The following is a 20,351-nucleotide window of genomic DNA, read 5'->3' on the forward strand; positions in this document are numbered from 1 at the left end:
CAAGGTGTTGTCATCTAATACGTGGCTGACATTTCAGTTATTTCTCACAGTCATTTTAATGATTCCTTTAAAACGTGTTGATATCATGGTTTTGCATACTCACCCCGACGTGAACGACAACTGGGGTCTCCAACGTGCAACAGTGGTTTCCCCTCCAAAGCCAGGAGTACTGGGAAAGCTTTCTGCACTGTGTTAAATGATCCTTTATAGATCTCACTGACCAAGAGTTGCAAATTTTTTGAGCAATGGAAGAGAGTAAATTCCAGTTTTGCCTGTTCAACGAAAGCCTGGAAACAGATGACAAAAGATATTCAGAACGATATCCAATATAATTCAAAGAAGTGCATTTGGTGGACATCCAGATGTGAACGAATTTGGCTAGCAGTGAAATACGTTACACGTTCACATTGAGAGTCATAGAATTAGGCCCTTCGTCATACCAGATCCATACTAACCCATATTGCTGCATTAGGACCATGTCCTCCTTTGCCTTGTCTATTTAAGTGCCTGTATAATTGCCTCTTAAGTGTAGCAGTTCTGTAACGAGAGAGCTACAGAGGGTGGTGAACCGACGTGCAGAGTAAGGTGTAGAATTAACTCTGACCCAGATTTGAAATAAAGGAAGGGGAGAATCAAATGGGGCATGGAATACACAGTTTATCCAATGTTCTCGGTTTGCTCTGCTGTCCTTGGTCATGATTACACCCACCCTCCCTCACTCCACCACAGGATCGGTGTCACCAGTAACGAGAGCCTTGCTACTCACAGTGTAGGCATTACGTGCCAGTTTTAACTCACCTGAACAGCAAGGCCAGTATTGTAGATAGTCCCAAAGGTACCATCCATCTGCTGGTAATTTAGGAGCTGACGCAGCAAGAGCATGATGGCTTGTTCAATGTGGTGTTTCTCCATGATATCAAGGTTATTGCCATTGTGTATGCAGGAGAGAGCAAGGACGGTCATAGAGGCTGTATCTACAAATTAGAATCAGAATCGGCTTCAATATCACCAGCATATGTCCTGAAATTTGTTGTACTTGTGGCGACAGGAGAATGCAATACACAATAACTGAAAAACTGTGAATTACAATATACATCATATACACACACAGATAATGTGGGTGGCAGTGACCTTTTCCCAAGGGTAGGGGGGTCTAAAACTAAGGGGCATAGATTTAGAGTGAGAGGAAAAGGATTTAAATTTGACGTGAGGGGCAATTTCCCACAAAGGTAGTGAGTAAATGGAATGAGCTGCCAGGGGAAGTGGTTGAGGCAGGTATTGTTTAAGAAGCACTTGGACAGGTGCTTGGAGGGGTAATCCTTGGGGGGGGGGTATGGGCCGAACACAGGACATTGGGACTAGCTGGGTGGTCAGTGGAGTGGTCTGAGGCAGAGTGGACAGGTTTTGGCTCATTCGAGTCTTGGTGAGGTAAGTGGGTAGGTGGACTTCATTTTTTTTCCTTGCATTATTTTTTTGGAGCAATAGAGAGCACGTCTGTAGGGTTAGTACTTTGCTCTGAGTGTCGGATGTAGAAATCCTGGGAATCTTCCAGTCTCCCAGATGGCCACGTCTGTGCCAAGAGCACTGAGATGCAGCTCCTGAGAGGCCGTGTTAGGGATCTGGACTGTGGCTTGATGACCCACAGCTTATTGGGGAAAGTGAGCAGGAGATGGATAGGAGCTACAGGGAGTTAGTCACCCCGAGGCTGCAGGAGTTAGACAAGTGGGTGACGGTCAGGGAAGGGATGGGAAGAGCATAGATAGTAGAGAGCATCCCTGTGGCCATCCCCCTCAGGAATCACTATCTCGTTTTGGATGCTGTTGGGGGGGATGACCTGACAGAGGACGACCACGGCGATCGGGTCTCTGGCACTGAGTCTACTCCCGTGGTGCAGAAGGGAGAGAAGAAGATGGGGAATAGAGGAGGTCCTGAAGAGAGAATTCAGGGAGTTGGGTAGGAAGATGAAAAGCAGGACCCCCAGAGTCGTAATTTCAGGATTGATGCCTGTGCCACATGTTAACGAACGCAAGAGTAGCATGATCAGGCATATTAATGTGTGGCTGAGAGACTGGTGTAGGGGGCAGGGTTTTGGGTTCCTGGATCATTGGGGCATCTTCTGGGGGAGGTATGACCTGGACAAAAAGGACGGGTTACTCCTGAACTCAAAGCCCTGGCAGAGCTGACTGGGAGGGTTTAAACTAATTTGAAAAGGGGATGGGACCCAGAGTGAGAGGGCTGAGGTAGGGGAAAACAGAAATAAATCAAAGATAGCATGCAACAGAGATGATAGAAAGAGCAGGCAGGAGTTGAGGCACAATCACAGCCAGTGGGATGGGTTACAGGGCAATAGAGGTATGGTGCAGTTTAAACAGAACGCAACAAATACGGGATTGAAAATTTTGAATGCAGGCAGCATAAGAAATAAAATGGATGATCTTAAATTCAGCTACAAATAGGCAAGTATGATGTTGTGCCCATCTCTGAAACTTGGCTAAAGGATGGCTGCCAATGGGAGCTGAACGTCCAAGGAAATACAATGTGTCAGAAAGATAGATGAGAAGGCAGAAGGGGTGGTGTGACTGTATATGAAATAATATATAATTAGAAAGGGATGACATAAGATTGGAAGGTGTAGGGTCTCTGTGGGTTGAATTAAGAAATGGCAAGGGTAAAAGGACCCTAATAGCAGTTGAATACAGGCCTCCAAAAAGCAGCCAAGATGTGGATTACAAATGACAGCAGGAGATAGAAAAAGTGTGTCAGAAGGGCAATGTCACGATAATCGTTGGATATTTTAACATGAATGCAGATTGGGGAAGCCAGGCCAGTACTGGGCCTCAGGAGAGAGGATTTGTAGAAGGTCTAAAGGATGGCTTTTTAGAACAGCTTGTTGTTGAGTGCACTAGGGGATCGGCTGTGCTGGATTGGGTGGACACTAACAGGAAAAATAGTAGAGAGCAGATATATTCCAAATAAGGAGAAATTTTCAAATAGATGAAGGACACTACCGTGGCTGACGAGTGAAGTCAGAGTCAAAGTAAAAGCAAAAGAGAGGGCATACAAAGAAGCCAGAGCTAGTGGGAAGATAGAGGATTGGGAAGCTTTTAAAAACCTGCAGAAGGAAACTAAAAAGGTCATTAGGAAGGAAAAGATGAATTATGAAAGGAAGCTGGTGACTAATATTAAAGAAGATAACAAAAGCTTTTTTAAGTATATAAAGGGTAAAAGAGAGTTGAGGGTAGATAGAGGACCAATAGAAAATGATGCTGGAGATTTCGTAATGAGAGACGCAGAGACAGCAGAGGAACTGAACGCATATTTTGCATCAGTCTTCACAGTGGAAGACATCTGTGGTATACTGAATACTCAAGAGTGTCAGGGAAGTGAAGTTTGTGCAGTGAGAATTACGACTGAGAAGATGGTCAGGAAGCTTAATGGTCTGAGGGTGGATAAATCTCCTGGAGCTGATGGAATGCACCCTCGGGTTCTGAAGGAAGTAGCTGGAGAGATTGCAGAAGCATTAACAATGATCCTACAAGAATCCATAGATTCTGGCATTGTACTGGGTGACCAGAAAACTGCAAATGTTACTCCGCTATGTAAGATGGGTGGGAGGTAGCAGAAAAGGAACTAAGACCTGTTAGCCTGATGTCAGTGGTTGGGAAGTTGTTGGAATCGATAGCTAGGGATGAGATTTCGGAGTACCTGGAGACACATGATAAGATAGGTAAAAGCCAGCATAGTTTCCTGAAAGCAAAATCCTGCCTGACTAACCGATTGATATTTTTTGAGGAAATTATAAGCAGGGTAGACAAAGGATATGCAGTACATGTGGTGTGCTTGGATTTTCAGAAGGCCTTTTATAAGGTGCCGCCCAGGAATCTGCTTAGCAAGATGAGAGCCCATGGAATTACAGGGAAGTTACTAGCATGGGTGGAACATTGACTGGTCTGCAGAAAGCAGAGAGTGGGAATAAAGGATCCTGTTCTGGCTGGCTGCCAGTTACCAGTGGAGTTCCACAGGGGTCGGTGTTGGGACCGCTGCTTTTTACAATGTATGTCAATGATTTGAACTATGGGGTTAATGGTTTTGTGGCTAAATTTTCCAGTGATACAAGGAGAGATGGAGGAGCCGGGTAGTGTTGAGGAAACAGAGAGCCTGCAGAGAGACTTAGATAGTTTAGGGGAATGGGCAAAGAAGTGGCAAATTAAATACAATGTTGGAAAATGTAGGGTCATGCACTTTGGTGGAAGAAATAAATGGGCAGACTATTATTTAGATGGGGAGAGAATTCAAAATGCACAGGTGCAAAGGGTCTTGGGAGTCCTTGTGCAGGATACCCTAAAGTTTAATCTCCAGGTTGAGTCGGTGGTGAAGAAGACGAATGCAATGTTGGCATTCATTTCTAGAAGTATAGAATATAAGGGATGTTATGTTGAGGCTCTATAAGGCGCTTGTGAGACTAGACTTGGAGTGTTGTGTGCAGTTTTGGGCTCCTTACTTTAGAAAGGATAAACTGACATTGGAGAGGGTTCAGAGAAGATTCAGGAGAATGATTCCAGGAATGAAAGGGTTACCATATGAGGAATGTCTGGCAGCTCTTGGGCTGTATTCCCTGGAGTTCAGGAGAAGGTTAAAAGGCCTGAACAGATTAGATATGGCAAGGTTATCTCCCATAGTAGGGAGTCCAGGACAAGAGGGCACGACTTCAGAAACAGAGATGTGAAGAATGACTTTAGTCACAGGGTGGTAAATCTGTGGAATTTTTTGCCACGAGCGGCTGTTCAGATGAAGTCATTTAACGCAGAGACAGATAGGCTCCTGATTAGCCAGGCCTTCAAAGGGTATAGGGTGAAAGCAGGGGAGTGGGGATGACTGGAGGAATCGGATGAGCCCATGATTGAATGGCCTCTTCCTGTTCCTATATCTTATGGACAAAGTGGTCAGAATGTATTGGTTGAGCTGAAGGGCTTGTATCAATGCTGTATGGCTCTACGCTGTCATAAAATCAATTATTGCTGTGGGATGCTTAGCTTATCTTGTTTTATGAAAATGAAATAAATAATAAAAGCCTTCTGAGTCATCTGGGGTAAATCCAGCTGTCCTGATGAAGGTTCCTGGCTCAAACATTGGCTCTTTTTTCCTCTCCAGAAAAGCTGCCTGACCATCCGGGTTGCTCCAGAATTTTGTGTGTGTAGCTCCAGAACCTCCTGTGCTTCAGAAAGAAGCAACTGTGAAATGGCCGTCTACTGGGTGCAGCATCTGCTCTGAAATCTTCACAGCTGGTTTTCCATCATGGTGGCCACATGGACTGAGATACGACGAGAAGCTGTGTCTGCGTTCCAGCAGACGGATAATTCCTGTTGTGAGAGCCTATTGAGCGAGTGGTGAAGGGCCAGCAGAATGTTCCTGGTGTGAGAACCTATCGATCGAGTGGTGAAGGGCCAGCAGAATGTTCCTGGTGTGAGAACCTATTGAGCGAGTGGTGAAGGGCCAGCAGAATGTTCCTGTTGTGAGAGCCTATTGAGCGAGTGGTGGGGGCCAGCAGAATGTTGCTGGTGTGAGAACCTATTGAGTGAGTGGTGAAGGGCCAGCAGAATGTTCCTGGTGTGAGAACCTATTGAGCGAGTGGTGAAGGGCCAGCAGAATGTTCCTGGTGTGAGAACCTATTGAGCGAGTGGTGAAGGGCCAGCAGAATGTTCCTGGTGTGAGAACCTATTGAGCGAGTGGTGAAGGGCCAGCAGAATGTTCCTGGTGTGAGAACCTATTGAGCGAGTGGTGAAGGGCCAGCAGAATGTTCCTGGTGTGAGAACATATTGAGTGAGTGGTGAAGGGCCAGCAGAATGTTGCTGGTGTGAGAACCTATTGAGCGAGTGGTGAAGGGCCAGCAGAATGTTCCTGGTGTGAGAACCTATTGAGTGAGTGGTGAAGGGCCAGCAGAATGTTGCTGGTGTGAGAACCTATTGAGCGAGTGGTGAAGGGCCAGCAGAATGTTCCTGGTGTGAGAACCTATTGAGCGAGTGGTGAAGGGCCAGCAGAATGTTCCCGGTGTGAGAACCTATTGAGCGAGTGGTGAAGGGCCAGCAGAATGTTCCTGGTGTGAGAACCTATTGAGCGAGTGGTGAAAGGCCAGCAGAATGTTGCTGTTGTGAGAACCTATTGAACGAGTGGTGAAGGGCCAGCAGAATGTTCCTGGTGTGAGAACCTATTGAGCGAGTGGTGAAGGGCCAGCAGAATGTTCCTGGTGTGAGAGCCTATTGAGCGAGTGGTGAAGGGCCAGCAGAATGTTCCTGGTGTGAGAACCTATTGAACGAGTGGTGAAGGGCCAGCAGAATGTTGCTGGTGTGAGAACCTATTGAGCGAGTGGTGAAGGGCCAGCAGAATGTTCCTGTTGTGAGAACCTATTGAGCGAGTGGTGAAGGGCCAGCAGAATGTTGCTGGTGTGAGAGCCTATTGAGCGAGTGGTGAAGGGCCAGCAGAATGTTCCTGTTGTGAGAACCTATCGAGTGAGTAGTGAAGGGCCAGCAGAATGTTGCTGTTGTGAGAGCCTATTGAGCGAGTGGTGAAGGGCCAGCAGAATGTTCCTGGTGTGAGAGCCTATTGAGCGAGTGGTGAAGGGCCAGCAGAATGTTGCTGTTGTGAGAACCTATTGTGCGAGTGGTGAAGGGCCAGCAGAATGTTGCTGTTGTGAGAGCCTATTGAGCGAGTGGTGAAGGGCCAGCAGAATGTTGCTGTTGTGAGAACCTATTGAGCGAGTGGTGAAGGGCCAGCAGAATGTTCCTGGTGTGAGAAACTATTGAGCGAGTGGTGAAGGGCCAGCAGAATGTTGCTGTTGTGAGAACCTATTGAGCGAGTGGTGAAGGGCCAGCAGAATGTTGCTGTTGTGAGAACCTATTGAGCGAGTGGTGAAGGGCCAGCAGAATGTTCCTGGTGTGAGAACCTATTGAGCGAGTGGTGAAGGGCCAGCAGAATGTTGCTGTTGTGAGATCCTATTGAGCGAGTGGTGAAGGGCCAGCAGAATGTTGCTGGTGTGAGAACCTATTGAGCGAGTGGTGAAGGGCCAGCAGAATGTTCCTGGTGTGAGAACCTATTGAGCGAGTGGTGAAGGGCCAGCAGAATGTTCCTGTTGTGAGAACCTATTGAGCGAGTGGTGACGGGCCAGCAGAATGTTCCTGGTGTGAGAACCTATTGAGCGAGTGGTGAAGGGCCAGCAGAATGTTGCTGTTGTGAGAGCCTATTGAGCGAGTGGTGAAGGGCCAGCAGAATGTTCCTGTTGTGAGAACCTATTGAGCGAGTGGTGAAGGGCCAGCAGAATGTTCCTGTTGTGAGAACCTATTGAGCGAGTGGTGACGGGCCAGCAGAATGTTCCTGGTGTGAGAACCTATTGAGCGAGTGGTGAAGGGCCAGCAGAATGTTGCTGGTGTGAGAACCTATTGAGCGAGTGGTGAAGGGCCAGCAGAATGTTCCTGTTGTGAGAACCTATTGAGCGAGTGGTGAAGGGCCAGCAGAATGTTGCTGTTGTGAGAGCCTATTGAGCGAGTGGTGAAGGGCCAGCAGAATGTTCCTGGTGTGAGAACCTATTGAGCGAGTGGTGAAGGGCCAGCAGAATGTTCCTGGTGTGAGAACCTATTGAGCGAGTGGTGAAGGGCCAGCAGAATGTTGCTGTTGTGAGAACCTATTGAGCGAGTGGTGAAGGGCCAGCAGAATGTTGCTGTTGTGAGAGCCTATTGAGCGAGTGGTGAAGGGCCAGCAGAATGTTCCTGGTGTGAGAACCTATTGAGCGAGTGGTGAAGGGCCAGCAGAATGTTCCTGGTGTGAGAACCCATTGAGCGAGTGGTGAAGGGCCAGCAGATTGTTCCTGGTGTGAGAACCTATTGAGCGACTGGTGAAGGGCCAGCAGAATGTTCCTGGTGTGAGAACCTATTGAGCGAGTGGTGAAGGGCCAGCAGTATGTTCCTGGTGTGAGAGCCTATTGAGTGAGTGGTGAAGGGCCAGCAGAATGTTCCTGTTGTGAGAACCTATTGAGCGAGTGGTGAAGGGCCAGCAGAATGTTCCTGGTGTGAGAACCTATTGAGCGAGTGGTGAAGGGCCAGCGGAATGTTCCTGGTGTGAGAACCTATTGAGCGAGTGGTGAAGGGCCAGCAGAATGTTGCTGGTGTGAGAAACTATTGAGCGAGTGGTGAAGGGCCAGCAGAATGTTCCTGGTGTGAGAGCCTATTGAGCGAGTGGTGAAGGGCCAGCAGAATGTTCCTGTTGTGAGAGCCTATTGAGCGAGTGGTGAAGGGCCAGCAGAATGTTGCTGGTGTGAGAACCTATTGAGCGAGTGGTGAAGGGCCAGCAGAATGTTCCTGTTGTGAGAACCTATTGAGCGAGTGGTGAAGGGCCAGCAGAATGTTCCTGGTGTGAGAGCCTATTGAGCGAGTGGTGAAGGGCCAGCAGAATGTTCCTGTTGTGAGAGCCTATTGAGCGAGTGGTGAAGGGCCAGCAGAATGTTCCTGTTGTGAGAGCCTATTGAGCGAGTGGTGAAGGGCCAGCAGAATGTTCCTGGTGTGAGAACCTATTGAGCGAGTGGTGAAGGGCCAGCAGAATGTTCCTGGTGTGAGAACCTATTGAGCGAGTGGTGAAGGGCCAGCAGAATGTTCCTGGTGTGAGAACATATTGAGCGAGTGGTGAAGGGCCAGCAGAATGTTGCTGTTGTGAGAGCCTATTGAGCGAGTGGTGAAGGGCCAGCAGAATGTTCCTGGTGTGAGAACATATTGAGCGAGTGGTGAAGGGCCAGCAGAATGTTCCTGTTGTGAGAACCTATTGAGCGAGTGGTGAAGGGCCAGCAGAATGTTCCTGGTGTGAGAACATATTGAGCGAGTGGTGAAGGACCAGCAGAATGTTCCTGGTGTGAGAACATATTGAGCGAGTGGTGAAGGGCCAGCAGAATGTTGCTGGTGTGAGAGCCTATTGAGCGAGTGGTGAAGGACCAGCAGAATGTTGCTGTTGTGAGAACCTATTGAGCGAGTGGTGAAGGGCCAGCAGAATGTTCCTGTTGTGAGAGCCTATTGAGCGAGTGGTGAAGGGCCAGCAGAATGTTCCTGTTGTGAGAGCCTATTGAGCGAGTGGTGAAGGGCCAGCAGAACGTTGCTGTTGTGAGAACCTATTGAGCGAGTGGTGAAGGGCCAGCAGAATGTTGCTGGTGTGAGAGCCTATTGAGCAAGTGGTGAAGGGCCAGCAGAATGTTCCTGTTGTGAGAGCCTATCGATCGAGTGGTGAAGGCCCAGCAGAATGTTGCTGTTGTGAGAACCTATTGAGCGAGGGGTGAAGGGCCAGCAGAATGTTCCTGGTGTGAGAGCCTATTGAGCGAGTGGTGAAGGGCCAGCAGAATGTTCCTGGTGTGAGAACCTATTGAGCGAGTGGTGAAGGGCCAGCAGAATGTTCCTGTTGTGAGAACCTATTGAGCGAGTGGTGAAGGGCCAGCAGAATGTTGCTGTTGTGAGAACCTATTGAGCGAGTGGTGAAGGGCCAGCAGAATGTTCCTGGTGTGAGAACCTATTGAGCGATTGGTGAAGGGCCAGCAGAATGTTGCTGGTGTGAGATCCTATTGAGCGAGTGGTGAAGGGCCAGCAGAATGTTGCTGTTGTGAGAGCCTATTGAGCGAGTGGTGAAGGGCCAGCAGAATGTTCCTGGTGTGAGAACCTATTGAGCGAGTGGTGAAGGGCCAGCAGAATGTTCCTGGTGTGAGAACCTATTGAGCGAGTGGTGAAGGGCCAGCAGAATGTTCCTGGTGTGAGAACCTATTGAGCGAGTGGTGAAGGGCCAGCAGAATGTTCCTGGTGTGAGAACCTATTGAGCGAGTGGTGAAGGGCCAGCAGAATGTTCCTGGTGTGAGAACCTATTGAGCGAGTGGTGAAGGGCCAGCAGAATGTTCCTGGTGTGAGAACCTATTGAGCGAGTGGTGAAGGGCCAGCAGAATGTTCCTGGTGTGAGAGCCTATTGAGCGAGTGGTGAAGGGCCAGCAGAATGTTGCTGTTGTGAGAACCTATTGAGCGAGTGGTGAAGGGCCAGCAGAATGTTGCTGTTGTGAGAACCTATTGAGCGAGTGGTGAAGGGCCAGCAGAATGTTCCTGTTGTGAGAACCTATTGAGCGAGTGGTGAAGGGCCAGCAGAATGTTCCTGGTGTGAGAACCTATTGAGTGAGTAGTGAAGGGCCAGCAGAATGTTGCCGTTGTGAGAGCCTATTGAGCGAGTGGTGAAGGGCCAGCAGAATGTTCCTGGTGTGAGAGCCTATTGAGCGAGTGGTGAAGGGCCAGCAGAATATTCCTGGTGTGAGAGCCTATTGAGCGAGTGGTGAAGGGCCAGCAGAATGTTCCTGGTGTGAGAGCCTATTGAGCGAGTGGTGAAGGGCCAGCAGAATGTTCCTGGTGTGAGAACCTATTGAGCGAGTGGTGAAGGGCCAGCAGAATGTTCCTGGTGTGAGAACCTATTGAGCGAGTGGTGAAGGGCCAGCAGAATGTTCCTGGTGTGAGAACCTATTGAGCGAGTGGTGAAGGGCCAGCAGAATGTTCCTGGTGTGAGAACCTATTGAGCGAGTGGTGAAGGGCGAGCAGAATGTTCCTGGTGTGAGAGCCTATTGAGCGAGTGGTGAAGGGCGAGCAGAATGTTCCTGGTGTGAGAACCTATTGAGCGAGTGGTGAAGGGCCAGCAGAATGTTGCTGTTGTGAGAACCTATTGAGCGAGTGGTGAAGGGCCAGCAGAATGTTCCTGTTGTGAGAACCTATGGAGCGAGTGGTGAAGGGCCAGGAGAATGTTCCTGGTGTGAGAACCTATTGAGCGAGTGGTGAAGGGCCAGCAGAATGTTGCTGGTGTGAGAACCTATTGAGCGAGTGGTGAAGGGCCAGCAGAATGTTCCTGGTGTGAGAACCTATTGAGCGAGTGGTGAAGGGCCAGCAGAATGTTCCTGGTGTGAGAACCTATTGAGCGAGTGGTGAAGGGCCAGCAGAATGTTCCTGGTGAGAGAACCTATTGAGCGAGTGGTGAAGGGCCAGCAGAATGTTCCTGTTGTGAGAGCCTATTGAGCGAGTGGTGAAGGGCCAGCAGAATGTTCCTGTTGTGAGAGCCTATTGAGCGAGTGGTGAAGGGCCAGCAGAACGTTGCTGTTGTGAGAACCTATTGAGCGAGTGGTGAAGGGCCAGCAGAATGTTGCTGGTGTGAGAGCCTATTGAGCAAGTGGTGAAGGGCCAGCAGAATGTTCCTGTTGTGAGAGCCTATCGATCGAGTGGTGAAGGCCCAGCAGAATGTTGCTGTTGTGAGAACCTATTGAGCGAGGGGTGAAGGGCCAGCAGAATGTTCCTGGTGTGAGAGCCTATTGAGCGAGTGGTGAAGGGCCAGCAGAATGTTCCTGGTGTGAGAACCTATTGAGCGAGTGGTGAAGGGCCAGCAGAATGTTCCTGTTGTGAGAACCTATTGAGCGAGTGGTGAAGGGCCAGCAGAATGTTGCTGTTGTGAGAACCTATTGAGCGAGTGGTGAAGGGCCAGCAGAATGTTCCTGGTGTGAGAACCTATTGAGCGATTGGTGAAGGGCCAGCAGAATGTTGCTGGTGTGAGATCCTATTGAGCGAGTGGTGAAGGGCCAGCAGAATGTTGCTGTTGTGAGAGCCTATTGAGCGAGTGGTGAAGGGCCAGCAGAATGTTCCTGGTGTGAGAACCTATTGAGCGAGTGGTGAAGGGCCAGCAGAATGTTCCTGGTGTGAGAACCTATTGAGCGAGTGGTGAAGGGCCAGCAGAATGTTCCTGTTGTGAGAGCCTATTGAGCGAGTGGTGAAGGGCCAGCAGAATGTTCCTGGTGTGAGAACCTATTGAGCGAGTGGTGAAGGGCCAGCAGAATGTTCCTGGTGTGAGAACCTATTGAGCGAGTGGTGAAGGGCCAGCAGAATGTTCCTGGTGTGAGAACCTATTGAGCGAGTGGTGAAGGGCCAGCAGAATGTTCCTGGTGTGAGAACCTATTGAGCGAGTGGTGAAGGGCCAGCAGAATGTTCCTGGTGTGAGAACCTATTGAGCGAGTGGTGAAGGGCCAGCAGAATGTTCCTGGTGTGAGAGCCTATTGAGCGAGTGGTGAAGGGCCAGCAGAATGTTGCTGTTGTGAGAACCTATTGAGCGAGTGGTGAAGGGCCAGCAGAATGTTGCCGGTGTGAGAACCTATTGAGCGAGTGGTGAAGGGCCAGCAGAATGTTCCTGGTGTGAGAACCTATTGAGCGAGTGGTGAAGGGCCAGCAGAATGTTGCTGTTGTGAGAACCTATTGAGCGAGTGTTGAAGGGCCAGCAGAATGTTCCTGGTGTGAGAGCCTATCGATCGAGTGGTGAAGGCCCAGCAGAATGTTGCTGTTGTGAGAACCTATTGAGCGAGTGGTGAAGGGCCAGCAGAATGTTGCTGTTGTGAGAACCTATTGAGCGAGTGGTGAAGGGCCAGCAGAATGTTCCTGTTGTGAGAACCTATTGAGCGAGTGGTGAAGGGCCAGCAGAATGTTCCTGGTGTGAGAACCTATTGAGTGAGTAGTGAAGGGCCAGCAGAATGTTGCCGTTGTGAGAGCCTATTGAGCGAGTGGTGAAGGGCCAGCAGAATGTTCCTGGTGTGAGAGCCTATTGAGCGAGTGGTGAAGGGCCAGCAGAATATTCCTGGTGTGAGAGCCTATTGAGCGAGTGGTGAAGGGCCAGCAGAATGTTCCTGGTGTGAGAGCCTATTGAGCGAGTGGTGAAGGGCCAGCAGAATGTTCCTGGTGTGAGAACCTATTGAGCGAGTGGTGAAGGGCCAGCAGAATGTTCCTGGTGTGAGAACCTATTGAGCGAGTGGTGAAGGGCCAGCAGAATGTTCCTGGTGTGAGAACCTATTGAGCGAGTGGTGAAGGGCCAGCAGAATGTTCCTGGTGTGAGAACCTATTGAGCGAGTGGTGAAGGGCGAGCAGAATGTTCCTGGTGTGAGAGCCTATTGAGCGAGTGGTGAAGGGCGAGCAGAATGTTCCTGGTGTGAGAACCTATTGAGCGAGTGGTGAAGGGCCAGCAGAATGTTGCTGTTGTGAGAACCTATTGAGCGAGTGGTGAAGGGCCAGCAGAATGTTCCTGTTGTGAGAACCTATGGAGCGAGTGGTGAAGGGCCAGGAGAATGTTCCTGGTGTGAGAACCTATTGAGCGATTGGTGAAGGGCCAGCAGAATGTTGCTGGTGTGAGATCCTATTGAGCGAGTGGTGAAGGGCCAGCAGAATGTTGCTGTTGTGAGAGCCTATTGAGCGAGTGGTGAAGGGCCAGCAGAATGTTCCTGGTGTGAGAACCTATTGAGCGAGTGGTGAAGGGCCAGCAGAATGTTCCTGGTGTGAGAACCTATTGAGCGAGTGGTGAAGGGCCAGCAGAATGTTCCTGGTGTGAGAACCTATTGAGCGAGTGGTGAAGGGCCAGCAGAATGTTCCTGGTGTGAGAACCTATTGAGCGAGTGGTGAAGGGCCAGCAGAATGTTCCTGGTGTGAGAACCTATTGAGCGAGTGGTGAAGGGCCAGCAGAATGTTCCTGGTGTGAGAACCTATTGAGCGAGTGGTGAAGGGCCAGCAGAATGTTCCTGGTGTGAGAGCCTATTGAGCGAGTGGTGAAGGGCCAGCAGAATGTTGCTGTTGTGAGAACCTATTGAGCGAGTGGTGAAGGGCCAGCAGAATGTTGCCGGTGTGAGAACCTATTGAGCGAGTGGTGAAGGGCCAGCAGAATGTTCCTGGTGTGAGAACCTATTGAGCGAGTGGTGAAGGGCCAGCAGAATGTTGCTGTTGTGAGAACCTATTGAGCGAGTGGTGAAGGGCCAGCAGAATGTTCCTGGTGTGAGAGCCTATCGATCGAGTGGTGAAGGCCCAGCAGAATGTTGCTGTTGTGAGAACCTATTGAGCGAGTGGTGAAGGGCCAGCAGAATGTTGCTGTTGTGAGAACCTATTGAGCGAGTGGTGAAGGGCCAGCAGAATGTTCCTGTTGTGAGAACCTATTGAGCGAGTGGTGAAGGGCCAGCAGAATGTTCCTGGTGTGAGAACCTATTGAGTGAGTAGTGAAGGGCCAGCAGAATGTTGCCGTTGTGAGAGCCTATTGAGCGAGTGGTGAAGGGCCAGCAGAATGTTCCTGGTGTGAGAGCCTATTGAGCGAGTGGTGAAGGGCCAGCAGAATATTCCTGGTGTGAGAGCCTATTGAGCGAGTGGTGAAGGGCCAGCAGAATGTTCCTGGTGTGAGAGCCTATTGAGCGAGTGGTGAAGGGCCAGCAGAATGTTCCTGGTGTGAGAACCTATTGAGCGAGTGGTGAAGGGCCAGCAGAATGTTCCTGGTGTGAGAACCTATTGAGCGAGTGGTGAAGGGCCAGCAGAATGTTCCTGGTGTGAGAACCTATTGAGCGAGTGGTGAAGGGCCAGCAGAATGTTCCTGGTGTGAGAACCTATTGAGCGAGTGGTGAAGGGCGAGCAGAATGTTCCTGGTGTGAGAGCCTATTGAGCGAGTGGTGAAGGGCGAGCAGAATGTTCCTGGTGTGAGAACCTATTGAGCGAGTGGTGAAGGGCCAGCAGAATGTTGCTGTTGTGAGAACCTATTGAGCGAGTGGTGAAGGGCCAGCAGAATGTTCCTGTTGTGAGAACCTATGGAGCGAGTGGTGAAGGGCCAGGAGAATGTTCCTGGTGTGAGAACCTATTGAGCGAGTGGTGAAGGGCCAGCAGAATGTTCCTGGTGTGAGAACCTATTGAGCGAGTGGTGAAGGGCCAGCAGAATGTTCCTGGTGTGAGAACCTATTGAGCGAGTGGTGAAGGGCCAGCAGAATGTTCCTGGTGTGAGAACCTATTGAGCGAGTGGTGAAGGGCCAGCAGAATGTTCCTGGTGAGAGAACCTATTGAGCGAGTGGTGAAGGGCCAGCAGAATGTTCCTGGTGTGAGAAATTATTGAGCGAGTGGTGAAGGGCCAGCAGAATGTTCCTGTTGTGAGAACCTATTGAGCGAGTGGTGAAGGGCCAGCAGAATGTTCCTGGTGTGAGAACCTATTGAGCGAGTGGTGAAGGGCCAGCAGAATGTTCCTGGTGTGAGAACCTATTGAGCGAGTGGTGAAGGGCCAGCAGAATGTTCCTGGTGTGAGAACCTATTGAGCGAGTGGTGAAGGGCCAGCAGAATGTTGCTGGTGAGAGAACCTATCGAGCGAGTGGTGAAGGGCCAGCAGAATGTTGCTGTTGTGAGAACCTATTGAGCGAGTGGTGAAGGGCCAGCAGAATGTTGCTGTTGTGAGAGCCTATTGAGCGAGTGGTGAAGGGCCAGCAGAATGTTCCTGGTGTGAGAGCCTATCGAGCGAGTGGTGAAGGCCCAGCAGAATGTTGCTGTTGTGAGAACCTATTGAGCGAGTGGTGAAGGGCCAGCAGAATGTTCCTGGTGTGAGAACCTATTGAGCGAGTGGTGAAGGGCCAGCAGAATGTTCCTGGTGTGAGAACCTATTGAGCGAGTGGTGAAGGGCCAGCAGAATGTTGCTGTTGTGAGAGCCTATTGAGCGAGTGGTGAAGGGCCAGCAGAATGTTCCTGTTGTGAGAGCCTATTGAGCGAGTGGTGAAGGGCCAGCAGAATGTTGCTGGTGTGAGAACCTATTGAGCGAGTGGTGAAGGGCCAGCAGAATGTTCCTGGTGTGAGAACCTATTGAGCGAGTGGTGAAGGGCCAGCAGAATGTTCCTGGTGTGAGAACCTATTGAGCGAGTGGTGAAGGGCCAGCAGAATGTTGATGTTGTGAGAACCTATTGAGCGAGTGGTGAAGGGCCAGCAGAATGTTGCTGTTGTGAGAGCCTATTGAGCGAGTGGTGAAGGGCCAGCAGAATGTTCCTGTTGTGAGAACCTATTGAGCGAGTGGTGAAGGGCCAGCAGAATGTTGCTGTTGTGAGAGCCTATTGAGCGAGTGGTGAAGGGCCAGCAGAATGTTCCTGTTGTGAGAACCTATTGAGGGAGTGGTGAAGGGCCAGCAGAATGTTCCTGGTGTGAGAGCCTATTGAGCGAGTGGTGAAAGGCCAGCAGAATGTTGCTGGTGTGAGAACCCATTGAGCGAGTGGTGAAGGGCCAGCAGAATGTTCCTGGTGTGAGAACCTATTGAGCGAGTGGTGAAGGGCCAGCAGAATGTTCCTGTTGTGAGAGCCTATCGATCGAGTGGTGAAGGCCCAGCAGAATGTTGCTGGTGTGAGAACCTATTGATCGAGTGGTGAAGGGCCAGCAGAATGTTGCTGTTGTGAGAACCTATTGAGCGAGTGGTGAAGGGCCATCAGAATGTTGCTGTTGTGAGAGCCTATTGAGCGAGTGGTGAAGGGCCAGCAGAAAGTTCCTGTTGTGAGAACCTATTGAGCGAGTGGTGAAGGGCCAGCAGAATGTTCCTGGTGTGAGAGCCAATTGAGCGAGTGGTGAAGGGCCAGCAGAATGTTCCTGTTGTGAGAGCCAATTGAGCGAGTGGTGAAGGGCCAGCAGAATGTTGCTGGTGTGAGAGCCTATTGAGCGAGTGGTGAAGGGCCAGCAGAATGTTCCTGGTGTGAGAGCGTATTGAGCGAGTGGTGAAGGGCCAGCAGAATGTTCCTGGTGTGAGAACCTATTGAGTGAGTGGTGAAGGGCCAGCAGAATGTTCCTGGTGTGAGAACCTATTGAGCGAGTGGTGAAGGGCCAGCAGAATGTTCCTGGTGTGAGAACCTGTTGAGTGAGTGGTGAAGGGCCAGCAGAATGTTCCTGGTGTGAGAACCTATTGAGTGAGTGGTGAAGGGCCAGCAGAATGTTCCTGGTGTGAGAACCTATTGAGTGAGTAGTGAAGGGCCAGCAGAATGTTGCTGTTGTGAGAGCCTATTGAGCGATTGGTGAAGGGCCAGCAGAATGTTCCTGGTGTGAGAACCTATTGAGCGAGTGGTGAAGGGCCAGCGGAATGTTCCTGGTGTGAGAACCTATTGAGCGAGTGGTGAAGGGCCAGCAGAATGTTGCTGGTTTGAGAAACTATTGAGCGAGTGGTGAAGGGCCAGAAGAATGTTCCTGGAGTGAGAACCTATTGAGCGAGAGGTGAAGGGCCAGCAGCATGTTCCTGGTGTGAGAACCTATTGAGCGAGTGGTGAAGGGCCAGCAAAATGTTCCTGTTGTGAGAGCCTATTGAGCGAGTGGTGAAGGGCCAGCAGAATGTTCCTGGTGTGAGAACCTATTGAGCGAGTGGTGAAGGGCCAGCAGAATGTTGCTGGTGTGAGAACCTATTGAGCGAGTGGTGAAGGGCCAGCAGAATGTTGCTGGTGTGAGAACCTATTGAGCGAGTGGTGAAGGGCCAGCAGAATGTTCCTGGTGCGAGAACCTAATGAGCGAGTGGTGAAGGGCCAGCAGAATGTTGCTGTTGTGAGAACCTATTGAGCGAGTGGTGAAGGGCCAGCAGAATGTTCCTGGTGTGAGAAACTATTGAGCGAGTGGTGAAGGGCCAGCAGAATGTTGCTGTTGTGAGAACCTATTGAGCGAGTGGTGAAGGGCCAGCAGAATGTTCCTGGTGTGAGAGCCTATTGAGCGAGTGGTGAAGGGCCAGCAGAATGTTGCTGGTGTGAGAACCTATTGAGTGAGTGGTGAAGGGCCAGCAGAATGTTCCTGGTGTGAGAGCGTATTGAGCGAGTGGTGAAGGGCCAGCAGAATGTTCCTGGTGTGAGAACCTATTGAGTGAGTAGTGAAGGGCCAGCAGAATGTTGCTGTTGTGAGAGCCTATTGAGCGAGTGGTGAAGGGCCAGCAGAATGTTCCTGGTGTGAGAGCCTATTGAGCGAGTGGTGAAGGGCCAGCAGAATGTTGCTGTTGTGAGAACCTATTGTGCGAGTGGTGAAGGGCCAGCAGAATGTTGCTGTTGTGAGAACCTATTGAGCGAGTGGTGAAGGGCCAGCAGAATGTTCCTGGTGTGAGAAACTATTGAGCGAGTGGTGAAGGGCCAGCAGAATGTTGCTGTTGTGAGAACCAATTGAGCGAGTGGTGAAGGGCCAGCAGAATGTTCCTGGTGTGAGAGCCTATTGAGCGAGTGGTGAAGGGCCAGCAGAATGTTGCTGTTGTGAGAACCTATTGAGCGAGTGGTGAAGGGCCAGCAGAATGTTGCTGTTGTGAGAACCTATTGAGCGAGTGGTGAAGGGCCAGCAGAATGTTCCTGTTGTGAGAACCTATTGAGCGAGTGGTGAAGGGCCAGCAGAATGTTCCTGGTGTGAGAACCTATTGAGTGAGTAGTGAAGGGCCAGCAGAATGTTGCCGTTGTGAGAGCCTATTGAGCGAGTGGTGAAGGGCCAGCAGAATGTTCCTGGTGTGAGAGCCTATTGAGCGAGTGGTGAAGGGCCAGCAGAATATTCCTGGTGTGAGATCCTATTGAGCGAGTGGTGAAGGGCCAGCAGAATGTTCCTGGTGTGAGAGCCTATTGAGCGAGTGGTGAAGGGCCAGCAGTATGTTCCTGGTGTGAGAACCTATTGAGCGAGTGGTGAAGGGCCAGCAGAATGTTCCTGGTGTGAGAACCTATTGAGCGAGTGGTGAAGGGCCAGCAGAATGTTCCTGGTGTGAGAACCTATTGAGCGAGTGGTGAAGGGCCAGCAGAATGTTCCTGGTGTGAGAACCTATTGAGCGAGTGGTGAAGGGCGAGCAGAATGTTCCTGGTGTGAGAGCCTATTGAGCGAGTGGTGAAGGGCGAGCAGAATGTTCCTGGTGTGAGAACCTATTGAGCGAGTGGTGAAGGGCCAGCAGAATGTTGCTGTTGTGAGAACCTATTGAGCGAGTGGTGAAGGGCCAGCAGAATGTTCCTGTTGTGAGAACCTATTGAGCGAGTGGTGAAGGGCCAGGAGAATGTTCCTGGTGTGAGAACCTATTGAGCGAGTGGTGAAGGGCCAGCAGAATGTTCCTGGTGTGAGAACCTATTGAGCGAGTGGTGAAGGGCCAGCAGAATGTTCCTGGTGTGAGAACCTATTGAGCGAGTGGTGAAGGGCCAGCAGAATGTTCCTGGTGTGAGAACCTATTGAGCGAGTGGTGAAGGGCCAGCAGAATGTTCCTGGTGTGAGAACCTATTGAGCGAGTGGTGAAGGGCCAGCAGAATGTTCCTGGTGTGAGAACCTATTGAGCGAGTGGTGAAGGGCCAGCAGAATGTTCCTGTTGTGAGAACCTATTGAGCGAGTGGTGAAGGGCCAGCAGAATGTTCCTGGTGTGAGAACCTATTGAGCGAGTGGTGAAGGGCCAGCAGAATGTTCCTGGTGTGAGAACCTATTGAGCGAGTGGTGAAGGGCCAGCAGAATGTTCCTGGTGTGAGAACCTATTGAGCGAGTGGTGAAGGGCCAGCAGAATGTTGCTGGTGTGAGAACCTATCGAGCGAGTGGTGAAGGGCCAGCAGAATGTTGCTGTTGTGAGAACCTATTGAGCGAGTGGTGAAGGGCCAGCAGAATGTTGCTGTTGTGAGAGCCTATTGAGCGAGTGGTGAAGGGCCAGCAGAATGTTCCTGGTGTGAGAGCCTATCGAGCGAGTGGTGAAGGCCCAGCAGAATGTTGCTGTTGTGAGAACCTATTGAGCGAGTGGTGAAGGGCCAGCAGAATGTTCCTGGTGTGAGAACCTATTGAGCGAGTGGTGAAGGGCCAGCAGAATGTTCCTGGTGTGAGAACCTATTGAGCGAGTGGTGAAGGGCCAGCAGAATGTTGCTGTTGTGAGAGCCTATTGAGCGAGTGGTGAAGGGCCAGCAGAATGTTCCTGTTGTGAGAGCCTATTGAGCGAGTGGTGAAGGGCCAGCAGAATGTTGCTGGTGTGAGAACCTATTGAGCGAGTGGTGAAGGGCCAGCAGAATGTTCCTGGTGTGAGAACCTATTGAGCGAGTGGTGAAGGGCCTGCAGAATGTTCCTGGTGTGAGAGCCTATTGAGCGAGTGGTGAAGGGCCAGCAGAATGTTGCTGGTGTGAGAACCCATTGAGCGAGTGGTGAAGGGCCAGCAGAATGTTCCTGGTGTGAGAACCTATTGAGCGAGTGGTGAAGGGCCAGCAGAATGTTCCTGTTGTGAGAGCCTATCGATCGAGTGGTGAAGGCCCAGCAGAATGTTGCTGGTGTGAGAACCTATTGATCGAGTGGTGAAGGGCCAGCAGAATGTTGCTGTTGTGAGAACCTATTGAGCGAGTGGTGAAGGGCCATCAGAATGTTGCTGTTGTGAGAGCCTATTGAGCGAGTGGTGAAGGGCCAGCAGAAAGTTCCTGTTGTGAGAACCTATTGAGCGAGTGGTGAAGGGCCAGCAGAATGTTCCTGGTGTGAGAGCCAATTGAGCGAGTGGTGAAGGGCCAGCAGAATGTTGCTGTTGTGAGAGCCTGTTGAGCGAGTGGTGAAGGGCCAGCAGAATGT

General features: G+C 50.7%; 1 protein-coding gene across 2 annotated transcripts in view; it reads right to left on the reverse strand.

Moving 5' to 3' along the window:
• The window catches only part of LOC132402532 (transcobalamin-1-like), an 81,254-nt gene that overhangs the window by 20,224 nt on the left and 40,679 nt on the right, over positions 1 to 20,351 (reverse strand). For both annotated transcript variants that reach the window (XM_059985388.1, XM_059985387.1), the window contains 2 exons: positions 799 to 974; positions 104 to 287 (listed from right to left, as the gene is read on the reverse strand). In XM_059985388.1, coding sequence (XP_059841371.1) covers positions 104 to 287; positions 799 to 974 — 360 coding nt within the window. The remainder of the gene's footprint in view (positions 1 to 103; positions 288 to 798; positions 975 to 20,351) is intronic.

Source organism: Hypanus sabinus, chromosome 12, assembly GCF_030144855.1.
Source record: "Hypanus sabinus isolate sHypSab1 chromosome 12, sHypSab1.hap1, whole genome shotgun sequence".
NCBI lineage: Eukaryota > Metazoa > Chordata > Chondrichthyes > Myliobatiformes > Dasyatidae > Hypanus > Hypanus sabinus.